Source organism: Suncus etruscus, chromosome 15, assembly GCF_024139225.1.
Source record: "Suncus etruscus isolate mSunEtr1 chromosome 15, mSunEtr1.pri.cur, whole genome shotgun sequence".
NCBI lineage: Eukaryota > Metazoa > Chordata > Mammalia > Eulipotyphla > Soricidae > Suncus > Suncus etruscus.
Window position 1 is genome coordinate 74,587,718 of NC_064862.1, and position 13,206 is coordinate 74,600,923.

Genomic DNA, 13,206 nt, shown 5'->3' on the forward strand with positions numbered 1-13,206 from the left:
GAGCAATTTCTGAGCCTGGAGCCAGGAATAACCCCTGAGCACTGCCGGGTGTGACCCAAAAACCACAAAAACCACAAAAAAAAAAAGAGAAAGAAAGAAAGAAAGAAAGAAAGAAAGAAAGAAAGAAAGAAAGAAAGAAAGAAAGAAAGAAAGAAAGAAAGAAAGAAAGAAAGAAAGAAAGAAAGAAAGAAAGAAAGAAAGAAAGAAAGAAAGAAAGAAGAAGGGAAGGAAGGAAGGAAGGAAGGAAGGAAGGAAGGAAGGAAGGAAGGAAGGAAGGAAGGAAGGGAGGGGAAGGAAGGGATGGAGGGAGGAAAGAAGGAGGATGGAAGGAGGAAGGAAAGAAATAAAGAAAGAGGAAATGTATCACTGGCGAGCTGAGTCAGGCAGCAGTGAGAGGGGCTTGAGTTACTGGGTAGATGATGGGAGCAAGGAGTTGTCAAAGAGTGGGGACTCAGAGACCAGACATACTCAAGAGTAGCTGGAACTGAGTTCAATTTATTGTGAGTTCTAATTCACATGTAAGCAAAAAGTTATCAATAGTAGGAGGTTGGGTAGATCAAGTGTAACATGTTTTTGCTATAGAAGAAACATTACATGTCAGCATAATCATTAGACAATCATCTAAACATTATACGTATATTGTAAATTATTTGTCATCAGTTTCATTTACCATAAAGAGACATCAGAAAAGTACTTATTATTTCCTTTTGGATATGATTCTTTGTAGTCAACAGAAATGAGAAAAATATTTATTCTTTCTTCTTGGATATGATTCTTGCTAGTCAATTATAAATCAACAAAGTATAAACCCATTGTCCATTTAATATTATACCAAAGAGCTATTGTGAAGAAAGGGCAGATGTAATTAAAAGACCAAACACCTGTAGCCTGTAAAATACTAAACAACTGACTAAAAATATTATTACTGATTCTACCAGCTTGGGAAAAATATTATTGTAGATTATTCTATCAGCTTAGAGTAAGTAAGGTATGTTCCAGCAGTTCTTGTTTTAATGCAAGGGGAAAAAGGCACACAGTTTATTTTTAATGTACTTGGCATTGTTAATTCTCATCATACCTTAATGTTTAGTAAGTTCATGGTTGCTATCCTGTCAAATGCTAACCTATGGCCTTTTTTCAACAGTGTCTGTCGGGACCTCCTTTTTTAAGGGGGAGACTGAGCTTTCCCCACAGCAGTCCTACTGGAATCCAGTCATCATGCTTGTAGGTGGGGGGCTATGATAGAAAAGAGAAAAAGAAATAAAAAAGGAAGGAAGGAAAGAGAGAAAAAGAAATAGAGAAAATAAAGAAATAGAAAGAAAGAGAAAAAAGAAAGAAAAAGAAGAAAGAAAGAAAGAAAGAAAGAAAAAGAAAGAAAGAGAGAAAGAAAAAGAAAGAAAGAGAGAAAAAGAGAAAGAAAGAGAAAGACGGGGCAGGAGCAATAGCACAGCAGTAGGGTGTTTGCCTTGCAAATGGCAGACCCGGATGCCCAGGTTTGATTCCTGGCATCCAACATGGTCCCCTTGCTTTCCAGGAGATATTTCTGAGCACAGAGCCAGGAGCAACCCCTAAGTGCTGCTGAGTGTGCCCCAAAAACCTAAATAAAAAATAAATTAAAAAAACTTAATTTTATTTATTTATTGATTGGTTGGTTTTGGGGCCACACCTAGAGGTGCTCTGGCTCTGCACTCAGAAATTGGGGCTGGAGTGGTGGCGGAAGTGGTAGGGTGTTTGCCTTGCACACAGCTAACCTAGGAAGGACTGCTGTTTGATCCCCCAAGCATCCCATATGGTCCCCCGAGCCTGCCAGGAGTGATTTTTGAGCTCATAGCTAGGAGTAACCCCTGAGCGTCACTGGGTGTGCTCCCCCCTCCAAAAAAAAAAGCAAAAAAAAAAAAATTCGCCTCTTGAAGGCTGAGGGCCCATATGGGTTGCTGAGAATCGAACTGGTTTTCTCGCGGGTAGGTCTCATGCAAGGCAAATGCCCTACCGCTATGCCATCTCTCTGATTCCTAAATAAAATATTTTTTAAAAAGAGAGAGAGGAAGAAAGGAAGGATGGAAGGAAGGAAAGAAGGAAGGAAGGAAGGAAGGAAGGAAGGAAGGAAGGAAGGAAGGAAGGAAGGAAGGTAGGAAGGAAGGAAGGAAGGAAGGGAGGGAGGGAGGGAGGGAGGGAGGGGGAGGGAGGAAGAAGGAAGGAGGGAAGGAAAGAAATAAAGAGACGAAAAGAGAAAAAAGAAGGAAGGAGAAAGGAAAAGAGAAAAATAAAGAGAATATCACCATTTTTGTCAACTTGTGGCCCCTCATATATGGCCATGATTAAGTCTTGAATATCAAGGTTTGATAAAGTGTCAGATGATTAGATGTGGGGCCAGAGTGATAGCATAATGAAAGGGCGTTTGCCATTCACCTGCCGACCTGGGTTCGATCTACGGAATCCCATAGTTCTCCTGAGCCCATCAGGAGTAATTTCTGAGTGTAGAAATGGAAGTAACCCCTGAGTCCCAATGGGTGTGGCTTCCAAACAAACGGAAAAAAAAAGTTGACCTGATGTGAATGGGGGTGGAAGAATAGAACAGCACCTACGAGATAGCCTCTTGTCTGAGAGATAGGACAAAGGTACAGGATCTGCATTGCCCTTTGCTCTGCTTGGTTTGAATCCCTGGCACTGAAGTTGGGCACCCAAGCACTTCCGGGGTGACTTCGGAATGCCGAGCCAAGAAGAGGCCTGAGAGTCATTGGGTATAACCACAAGACAAAAACCAACAAACAAAAATATATATTTCCCGAAGAATGAAACCTGACTCTTCACAAGAAAGTGCCTGTGATTCACAGATTGTTGACACTTTTCTGGGAATAACTACTTAGAGAAAGAAAGACAGGTGGCCCAGCTCAGGGACTGAGCACAGGCTCTGCTCCGGGAGACCCAGGTTTTTTTTTTTTTGTTTTGTTTTTTGGTTTTTGGGCCACACCCGTTTGACGCTCAGGGGTTACTCCTGGCTATGCGCTCAGAAATCGCCCCTGGCTTGGGGGGACTATATGGGACGTCGGGGGATCGAACCGCAGTCTGGTCGGTCCTAAGCTAGCGCTTGCAAGGCAGACACCTTACCTCTAGCGCCACCTTCCCGGCCCCCAGAGACCCAGGTTTAAGCTCCAGAAAGGCATGGCCCATTGGCGACTTCCCAAAGATCCCAAAGATCCCAGATCCCAGAGCCACAGGGGCCGCTCTGTGTGGCCCCAAAGCAGAGAAAATCACAAAAAGCAAAAGAGGGGGATGAAGCAATAGTACAGCAGGAAGGGCATTTGCCTTGCATAATGACGATCTTGGTTCAATCCCAGACACCCCATAGGTTCCCCTTAGCCTGCCAGGAGTAATCCTTGAACATTACTGGGTGTGACCCCTAAACAAAACAATGAAACAAAACAAAAAGAAAAGTAATGATAATGAGTTTGGGGTACAGAAAGTAGGTTCATCCTGGGCTCCCACTGTGGGCTCCTGGGGACCCATGTTTCTTTTCAGAGACCCGTCTTAGGAACCCACACTGTGATGCAGCAGGTAGAGCTTCTTCAGTGCTGGTTCCTGGTGGGTTCAACCTCCCTTCTGGTCATCCCTTCAGAAACTACATCCCCAAACTCAATTTTGCGAGCCCCTGAAAGCCAGGGACTCCCTAATTTCTTTCCCACAGGGGCTGCAGCTGCTCCTTAGGGAACAAAGAAAGCCTTCAAGTCAAGAAACCAAGGGGCAAGGGGTGCCCTGTGTACCCAGGGTACCAGTTCCCCAAGTCTCCCTGCACCCTTATCTGGCTGCCTTGTCCCACACTTCTTCCCCAGTCCTCACCCTGCACTCTGACCCCAGAGACTGCCAACATAAGCTTGAGGGTGCTTTGTGTGCAGGCCATGGAGGGGTAGGGTGAGGCCTAAGGGTTTCCCCTAGCCCTGTTGGCTCTTGGCAACCACCACACAGAAAGCAGCCTCCATCTATGTATGCCCCAGGAGTTTTCAGACCAGCCATAGGGCTTTGTGAATCCCTGTTTGTCCTCCCCTGGTCCCTCAAGGGTGCCCCATGTGTATTTGATGTCTGGGCCCTGACTGATGCCAGGAGATTGCCTTTACCCAACAGACCCTGGTGCTGGAGGCAGAACCTGGAACCACTGTGAAGGACTGAGGGTTCTGCAGTCTTTGCTTCCTGCTTCTCAAAAGCCAGAGGCCCGATCCCTGTGCTGCTGGGACCCAAATCCTACTGCACTCCTAATAACTCTAGGATCTCAATAATTTTGTGATCTCAGCCCTAGTGCAAACCCAATAAAGGCTGAATCCCCAAATCCTGCTGGGACCCCAGAATGCTGGGAATCTTAGGTTTGCTAACACCTCCAATAATTCTGTGACCCCACTAACACTTAGCTCTTCTGAGTCCCTGTGTTGTTTCCCCTCCCGCAATGCCCTATGTTAATCTCATCTGGGACGGTCAGACCCACTCTCACCTGAGAGGGGTCTGAGATTGGAATAAAGAATAAAAGATGCTGACTTCGGAGAGATAGCACAGCGGCGTTTGCCTTGCAAGTAGCCGATCCAGGACCAAAGGTGGTTGGTTCGAATCCCGGTGTCCCATATGGTCCCCCGTGCCTGCCAGGAGCTATTTCTGAGCAGACAGCCAGGAGTAACCCCTGAGCACCGCCAGGTATGGCCCAAAAACAAAAAACAAAACAAAACAAAAAGATGCTGACTAGGAGAGTGAAGGATAGAAGAAGAGGCAGTAAGGAACATGGAGAGCAGCTGAAAGGAGACAGAGCTCCTGATAGAAAGAGGCAGATAGCCAAAGGAGAAGCAGCAGAAAGAGGCTACTTGTAAAGGCTTAGCATAGAAACCATGTGAGGAAGAGCATTTGGCGGTTAGAGCCTTGAAATAAAGCAAGCTGCCTCCAAAGAAACTCTAACTAACTGCCTGTGAAATAATTTTGCTGCTACTACCCTTCTCCAGACCTGCTGGCAGAAGGACTAAAGGTGTTGCTAAAGGCCGAGAAAGGCCTCACCCCAACACTAGGACATTAGACTTATTATTTTATATTAAAACAATAGGGCCCAATGCAGGGCTCACAGGTGGGCACACAGTTCCACACTGCTGATCCTTGATGCCCACCTAGGCCAGCTGGGTGTATGGGCTCAAGATGTGATAAAAGGGGCCGGAGAGATAGCATGGAGGTAAGGCGTTTTGCTTTTCATGCTGAAGGACGGTGGTTCGAATCCCGGCATTCCATATGGTCCCCTGTGCCTGCCAGGGGTGATTTCTGAGCGTAGAGCCAGGGGAAACCCCTGTGTGCTGCCAGGTGTGACCCAAAAACCAAAAAAAAAAAAATGTAATAAAAGGAATAGGTGAGCTGCCAGGTGGGTGTAGGGCCCCCCACTGCTGTCACGGAGCTTGCAGTGCCTCTTCAGGGGACAACAGGGTTTGGGGTGCCTTTCTGGATCCACCCCAGGTCACAAAGTCAGTTTAGCTCCCTACCCACAGCTGGATGGTCCCAAGAACCACTGGAGTCCCCTCCCCCTGTCAATATTTGGCTGTCCCGCCCCCTGCACTCACAACCTGCACCAGCTGATAAAGTGTGTTCAAAGATCAGGCTGAAGAGAAAGTTGTCATGCAGGGCACCCATTTACACCCCCAGAAGGCTGAGCACCCCAAGTGAAACTTGCCTGCCGGGATGGAAGACTCCAAGGTCCCCCTCCACTCGTCCCAAAAAACCTCCTGGAAGCAATGTCTGAACATCCTGGGTGCCTACCAGTATGTGCTGACCTTCCTCTTCATGGGTGAGTGTGGCTCAGGATATTTTCTTTTTTTTCTTTTTTTCTTTTTTTGGCTCAGGGTATTTTCTGGTGGATTGAGCTTGAGCCCTGAAGCAGAATACAGGGCCAGAGGTCATATATGTGACATCAATGAGGTGAGTTTGCTGCAATTGTCTCATTGCTCTGCAGGAATGTTCTTTACCTTCTTCACCATCTTCCTCCTCTTCATGCCACTCTGGTCACTGTCTGTGCTCTATGGGGTTTGGCTGATCATCGACTGGGACACACCCCAGCAAGGTGAACCCAGATGAGGAAGGGAGTTCCCCTTCTCCTCTGAGGTTGTTTGGTTGGTTGTGTTTGGTTGTTAGGGGATCACATCCCAACAATATTGGAGGTTGCTCCCTTGTAGTCGTTGGGGAGTGTGGTGCCTAATATAGCCTAACACTCTGTCCCCTTCCTCCTCCCCCCACCAGCATTCCAAAATTGAGTTGCTTCTTCCCTCCACTGCACTTCCTTTTCAGGTGGCCGTAGCTCCAAATGGGTAAAGAAATGGATCATTTGGAAGTATCTGAGAGATTATTACCCCCATCAAGGTGACAGGTTGCCTTCCTGCTTCAGACTCAGCTGGGGGAGAGGGTGTAGACTGGTGTCCCTGGCAAAATGCACTCTCCCATCATGCTCCTTTGTGGGGGGTGGTTAGGATCATAACCAGCTAGTGATACTCTGTACTTACTCCAGACTCTGCTTAGAGATTATATACACAACATATGTGTATAAGGTCAGGGGACCCTATATATAGGGTGCAGGAGAGCAAAACCCAGGTTGGCCCAAGTGCAAATGCCCTCCCCACTGTTCTATGGCTCTGGCCTCCACATCTTGACCCCCTCATGAGAATGGGATTCTCAAGGCCTCTGTGCTCTTCCTCCCACTCTCTTTCCCCTCTACCCCTGCAAGCTGGTCAAGACAGCTGAGCTGCCCCCTGACCAGAACTACATACTATGCGGGCACCCTCATGGCATCATGTGCACAGGCCACGTCTGTAACTTCGGCACTGGGAGCACCGGCTTATTCGAGCTCTTCCCAGGATTGCGCTTGAACATAGCCACCCTGACCATACTCTTACACCTGCCAGTCTATCGGGATTACATCATGGCCGTAGGTGAGTGTCTGGGTCCCCCAGTGCCGCCCCTGTGCCCCCAGGCTGGGGTCACAGTTAAACACCCTCCCCCCCCACAGGCATGTGCTCTGTGAGCCGCCAGAGCCTGGATTTCCTGCTGTCGAGTCGCCCCTTTGGGCAGGCCGTGGTCATCTTAGTGGGGGGAGCCCAGGAGGCGCTGGACGCCATCCCCGGGGAGCACCGTCTGACACTGCGCAATCGCAAAGGCTTTGTCCGCCTGGCTCTGAGGCATGGGTGAGTGTGAGTGAGGGGTGCCATCATTGTAGGACAAGCACCTTCCTAGTCCTCTGACCTCTGAGCCCTGCAGGTGGGATGGCTTGTGCCCCCTGCACTGAAGCACCAATGCACAGAGCATGGAGATGACTCTTGGATTGAAAGGAGCCGGCAGGAGGCTGTACTGAGGTCAGAGTAAGCACCACAGGCACCAGAGACGAAGTCCTCCCTGTTCTGTTCCTGCCACTAATACGGGAGCCAGCACCACATCCTGGGCTTCTTGGATTGCGTCTCTGGCTCAGAATCACTGCTTGGGACATACTAGTTAAAAAATGTTTAACACAGGGGTCAGAGCGATAGCATAGCACGTAGGGCGTTTGCACACTGCTGACTCGGGTTCAATCCCCAGCATTACTTAGGATCCTCCGAGCCTCCCAGGAATAATTTCTGAGCGAGAGCCAGTAGGTACTCCTGAGAGCAGTCTGGTGTAACTCAAAACCAGGAAGAAAAAAAAAAGTAATACCATTGGGGGCCTTTCCCCTCTTAAAGGCAAAGCTTGTAGAGTGTTTATCTGTGCAATGGAACTTAGGCCTCCAGAGTGGCCTTGTAGTGGACACCGTCACAGTGCCAGGTTTCAGGGCTCCTTCCTGCTCTCCAGCATCTCCACTCCTGTAAGTCCCAATAAGACAGCAAATCCTGGTGGGCAGAGCCCCACCTGGCCTCTTCAGGACACCCATCCCCACCCTAGCAATAACAACACCTGGGCTGGTTACTTAATAGCTTCTCTGGTTTGAGGGCGCAGAGGGAAATGAAAGCTTGGGGATTCCTCCTACATGGATGTGATGGAGTCTTGCTGCACCACAGTGACTAGTGATGTCAATGCAGTAACATCAGCTGAGACCAAGCCTTGATGCAGAGCTAGGAAGAGGCCGATGGGGCTTCCTGGGCTCCCAGCATCAGGCATTTTCTTCCAGAACCTTCTTTGCAGCTGGAATTTGCCAGCCCAGTGACTGAAATCCTCTGGGTGCCTTTTCATGGGGTGCCCCATCTCTTGCCCCACAGGGCCTCCCTGGTGCCTGTATACTCGTTCGGGGAGAATGATATCTTCAGGCTCAAGAGATTTGAGGTGGGCACCTGGCAACATACGGTGCAGGTCGCTTTCAAGAAGATTTCAGGCATCTCCCCATGTATCTTCTTGGGGCGCAGCCTCTTCTCCCCGAATTCCTGGGGGCTGCTGCCCCTGCCCAAGCCCATCACCACTGTGGGTAAGTCCTGTCTACTCCCCAGGGAAGGTTCAGGGCAAGTACCCCCTGGTGCATGCCCACCAGCCCTGTCTCCCACAGTGGGCCGCCCCATCCCGGTGCCCCAGGTGCACCAGCCCTCTGAGGACCAGGTGAACCACTACCACCAGCTCTACGTGAGCGAGCTGCAGCAGCTGTTCGAGGAGCACAAGGCCAGCTATGGGGTGTCTGCCTCTGTTCAGCTCACCTTTGTTTAGGAACCCCCTTCACCACACCTTCCCATACCCCCAGTGTCCTTGCCCCCACCTCATACTTAAAAGCCCCCATCTGCTGTGTTCTCCCAATAAAACTGATAGAACAAGAGGGGCGTACAATTTTTGTTCTAGAACTGACGTGATAGTGCATCGTAGAAGGTGCTGGACTTCAACATGACATATTTGGGTTCAACAACCAGCTTCCCATAGAGTCCTCCCAGACTATTAGGAGTGATTCCTGAGTACAGAAGCCAAAATAAACCACCAAGTAGGGAGAAAGAAAGGATGAAAGAAAGAAAAAAGAGAAAGAAAGAAAGAAAGAAAGAAAAGAAAGAAAGAAAGAAAGAAAAGAAAGAAAGAAAGAAAGAAAGAAAGAAAGAAAGAAAGAAAGAAAGAAAGAAAGAAAGAAAGAAAGAAAGAAAGAAAGAAAAGAGGGGCTGGAGAGATAGCATGGAGGTAGGGCATTTGCCTTGCATGCAGAAGGATGGTGGTTCAAATCCCAGCATCCCATATGGTCCCCTGAATCTGCCAGGAGCAATTTCTGGGCGTAGAGTCAGGAGTAACGCCTGAGCGCTGCCGGGTGTGACCCAAAAACCAAAAAAAAAAAAAAAAGAAGGAAGAAGGAAGGAAGGAAGAAGGAAGGAAGAAGGAAGGAAGGAAGGAAGGAGGGAGGGAAGGAAGGAAGGAAGGAAAGAAGGAAGGAAGGAAGGAAGGAGGGAAGGAAGGAAGGAAGGAGGGAGGAAGGAAGAAGGAAGGAAGGAAGGAGGGAAGGAAGGAGGGAGGGAAGAAAGGAAGGAGGGAGGGAAGGAAGGAGGGAGGGAGGGAGGGAAGGAAGGAAGGAAGGAAGGAAGGAAGGAAGGAAGGAAGGAAGGAAATGTACTGGCTCTGTAGAGAGCAATGTTCCCCATTTGGGCATCCAGGCCTGGAGACACTTCTGATGCCAGGTTCTGCTTCCTGGTTTAGGTTCTCTTTTTTGGGAGAGGGCATTTTCTAGTGTGGCCTGGGCTACATCCTGTCGGGACCACCTCCCTCACAAAGGTGGATTCCTAGGCGTCACTCCAACAGTGCTTGGACTGTAGGCACCACTCCCATGCCATATTGGAACATGGGTAGTGGGCATGCAGCAGAATGAGCCCAGAACAGCCTTCCAGAAGGGAGTGAGGCAGCCCTGGGTACTGAGACTGAGAATTCCAAGACACACACACACACACACACACACACACACACACACACACCACACATAACATCACACACATGTATACATGTTCATACTCATATTCATCATGCACTCACACAATTTTCAAACACTCAGGGACTGGAGAGATAGCACAGCAGTAGGGCGTTTGCCTTGCACGCAGCTGATCTAGGACGGATGGTGGTTCAAATCCGGCATTCCATATGGTCCCCTGTGCCTGGCTGGAGTGATTTCTGAGCCAGGAGTAACCCCTGAACTCTGCCACTTGTGAGTCAAAAACAAAACAAAACGAAGTTACCACACATATATGCATACAGTCACATATTCTTCATCATGTGAACTACAGAACCTCAAATTTCAGATATCTACTTGCTGCCATGCAGAATGTAAATTGGTATGTATCACCCCTTATTCATATAATAAATCTCAACCTTGGGGTAAGGTAAAGACCTATTTGCCACATGGATGGCAACACAATATGCCATTGAACATAAAAACCTGGGATAGCACAGTGGTAGGGCATTTGTCTTGCATGGCCAACCCAGGAGGGACCCAGTTTGATTCCCGGCATCCCATATGGTCGCCCCAGCCTGCCAGAGGCGATTTCTGAGTGCAGAGCCGGGAGTAATCCCGGAGCACCACTGGGTTTGACCCCAAAACCAATCAATAAATCAATAAAAAGTTCCTAAAACCTTGTGGCAAGAAATAGCCATTTTAAGTAAATCTAAATTAGATATTACAAAGATTGATAAATTGGTTACAGAGTTATAGTAAATGTTAAAACTTTAAACCCTTTGATTTGGCCTCACTGGGTGGCAACTTCCAGAACTTGTCTTTTGATTTTAGTGATTGGCATTATACTGGCGTACTTATTATTGTCTGCCATTAAAGATGTATGTGTATGGGCTGGAGGCAATGTCACAGCAGTAGGGCTTTTGCATTGCACACAGCCGACCTAGGACAGACCCAGGTTCAATCCCCTGCATTCATATGGTCCCCCAAGCCTGCCAGGAGCAATTTCTGAGCTCAGAGCCAGGAGCAAGCCCTGAGCATTGCTGGGTGTGGCCCAATAAACAAAAACAAATAAACAAAAAAAGATGTACATATAGAATAAGCCACTATTTGTTTCAAAATTAAAAAAAGAGGGAAATGCTTCAAAAACTCCTATGTAAATAGACCCAGAGAAACCAAGAAGGCACCACCTTTGAAAAGGCCATAACTACCTGAGTGAGGGCCTTTTCAAAAAGCAGTACTATTTTAGAAACTTTTCACTGCCTATACTTGCAGAGAGAGCATTTGAAAAAGTAGCACCTATAAGAAAAAAAGCTTGGAGAATAACCTGTACTGACAGGTATTAGAGCCCTGAAAAACCTTCATTGCCTGTCCAAGAGGCATTCAGGAACAAAGGGGATGTAGCTTAATTATTATTTGAGACATAACTTTAGCTAACAATCTAAAAATTACTCAGATTTAACATTGTGTGGATTCAAATATTCTTTATCTACTCTTACAAAATAATTACTACTCACTTTTTCAGAGCCTCTCTTAAAGATTACTCAAATATATAAACACAACTTATTAGGAATATTTTGTGTAGATTCGAGTATTCTTTCTTTATTCATACAGAATAATTCTGACTCTCAAATTTAGCTTTGCTGTTAGCCTACATGCATTCATATTAAGAGTTAACATTTCAAGTCCCAGTTCAGATTGCATAAACTGGAATCAGGCCAAAACAATCACTAACATCTGTCTCTGGGAATTGACCTTTCTAGCTAAAAATCCTCAGATAGGAAAAGCAGCTCAAGGGTGAAACTGCCCTTGTCTGAATATGCCTTGAACAATTTGCCTCTGTGCCATTTGGTAAGTAAGTTTTGTCTGATCATTTGTCTTGTCAAGAAATTGAGTATGAGTCTTCCACCTTTTGCTTTGAATAAACAAAAGAGCACTTAACCCAAGCTCTGTGTCCCAAGTTAACTCTATGCACCCACCTTTCAAGGAACCCCAGAAGATTTTTTAGTGCCAGGACTAGTCAGTCTGTGACGCACACAGTCACACTGTCATTCACACAGATATATACACATAGTCACACATACAGTCACACACAAACACACTTTTACACACGATCACACACTCACATAGTCACAGACACACACAGTCATCGTCACACACACAAACACACAAGTCACATACTGTCACACACTCAAACTTACACACCACAGACTTACATACTCATCACTCACACATTTATACATGGTCACACACACTCATACACACAAGCACAAATGAGCATGCATGGTGTGGAGGGTGCTTGCCTTGCATGCAAGTGGCCCAAGTTTGATTCCTGCCACCCCATATCGTCGCCTGAGCCCCAGAGAGATTCCTGAGCACAGAGCCAGGAGGAAGCCACTGCAGGATGTGGCCCCAAGTATATTTTTAAAAATCATTAGATTTAAAAAAATTATATCAAAATCATTTAGGACCAGGGATATAATTGAGGAAAAGAGCACCTGGTTTACACATCTAAGACTCAGGGTCAGTGCCTGGCTCTGCAGATACTCCTGTTCTGGCACTTGCATGACAGCGAAGGGAAAACAATTAAGTCAAGTCTGAAAAGGGCATGGAGACAGGGATTGGGTTGGGCCTTTGGACCATCTGAAAAGGCTAAATTCATTATTTGATACCAGCACATAAAAGGGTCCCTGATCCCAGCCTAGAAATGTGCCAAACTAACTGGTTATTTTCAGCACTAGCCCAGGAGAAATGTCAAGTACTTACCTAAACATTGTTCCTTGAGAAAGAAGGAAAGAAAAAGAAAGATAAAGAAAGAAAGAAAGAAAGAAAGAAAGAAAGAAAGAAAGAAAGAAAGAAAGAAAGAAAGAAAGAAAGAAAGAAAGAAAGAAAGAAGGAAGGAAGGAAGGAAGGAAGGATGAAGGAAGGAAGGATGAAGGAAGGAAGGAAGGATGAAGGAAGGAAGAAAGGAAGGAAGAATGAAGGAAGGAAGGAAAGGAAGGAGGAAGGAAGGAAGGAAGGAAGGAAGGAAGAAAGAAAGAAAGAGAGAAAGAAAGAAAGAAAGAAAGAAAGAAAGAAAGAAAGAAAGAAAGAAAGAAAGAAAGAAAGAAGAAAGAAAGAAAATCACCATTTTGCCAACTTGTGACCCTTTAATAACTGGCCATGATTAAGTCTTGAGTATCAAGGTCTGATAAAATTCCAATCAGATGTGGGGTACAGTGGGGAGGGCGTTTGCCTTTCACACGGCCAACCTGGGTTCAATCTCTAGCATCCCATCGGGTCTCCTGAGCCTGTCAGGAGGACTTTCTGAGTGCAGAGCTGGGAGTAACCCCTGAGCA

The 13,206-nt window shown here is 46.9% G+C and overlaps 1 protein-coding gene across 1 annotated transcript; it reads left to right on the forward strand.

Moving 5' to 3' along the window:
• The first annotated feature begins 5,694 nt into the window (after nt 1-5,694).
• Nucleotides 5,695-8,664, forward strand: LOC126029927 (2-acylglycerol O-acyltransferase 3-like). Its single transcript, XM_049788163.1, has 7 exons — nt 5,695-5,800; nt 5,966-6,073; nt 6,298-6,355; nt 6,718-6,935; nt 7,013-7,187; nt 8,229-8,431; nt 8,510-8,664. Exons 1-7 carry the CDS (start codon nt 5,695-5,697, stop codon nt 8,662-8,664), a joined length of 1,023 nt encoding a protein of 340 aa, XP_049644120.1.
• Nucleotides 8,665-13,206: the final 4,542 nt, after the last annotated feature.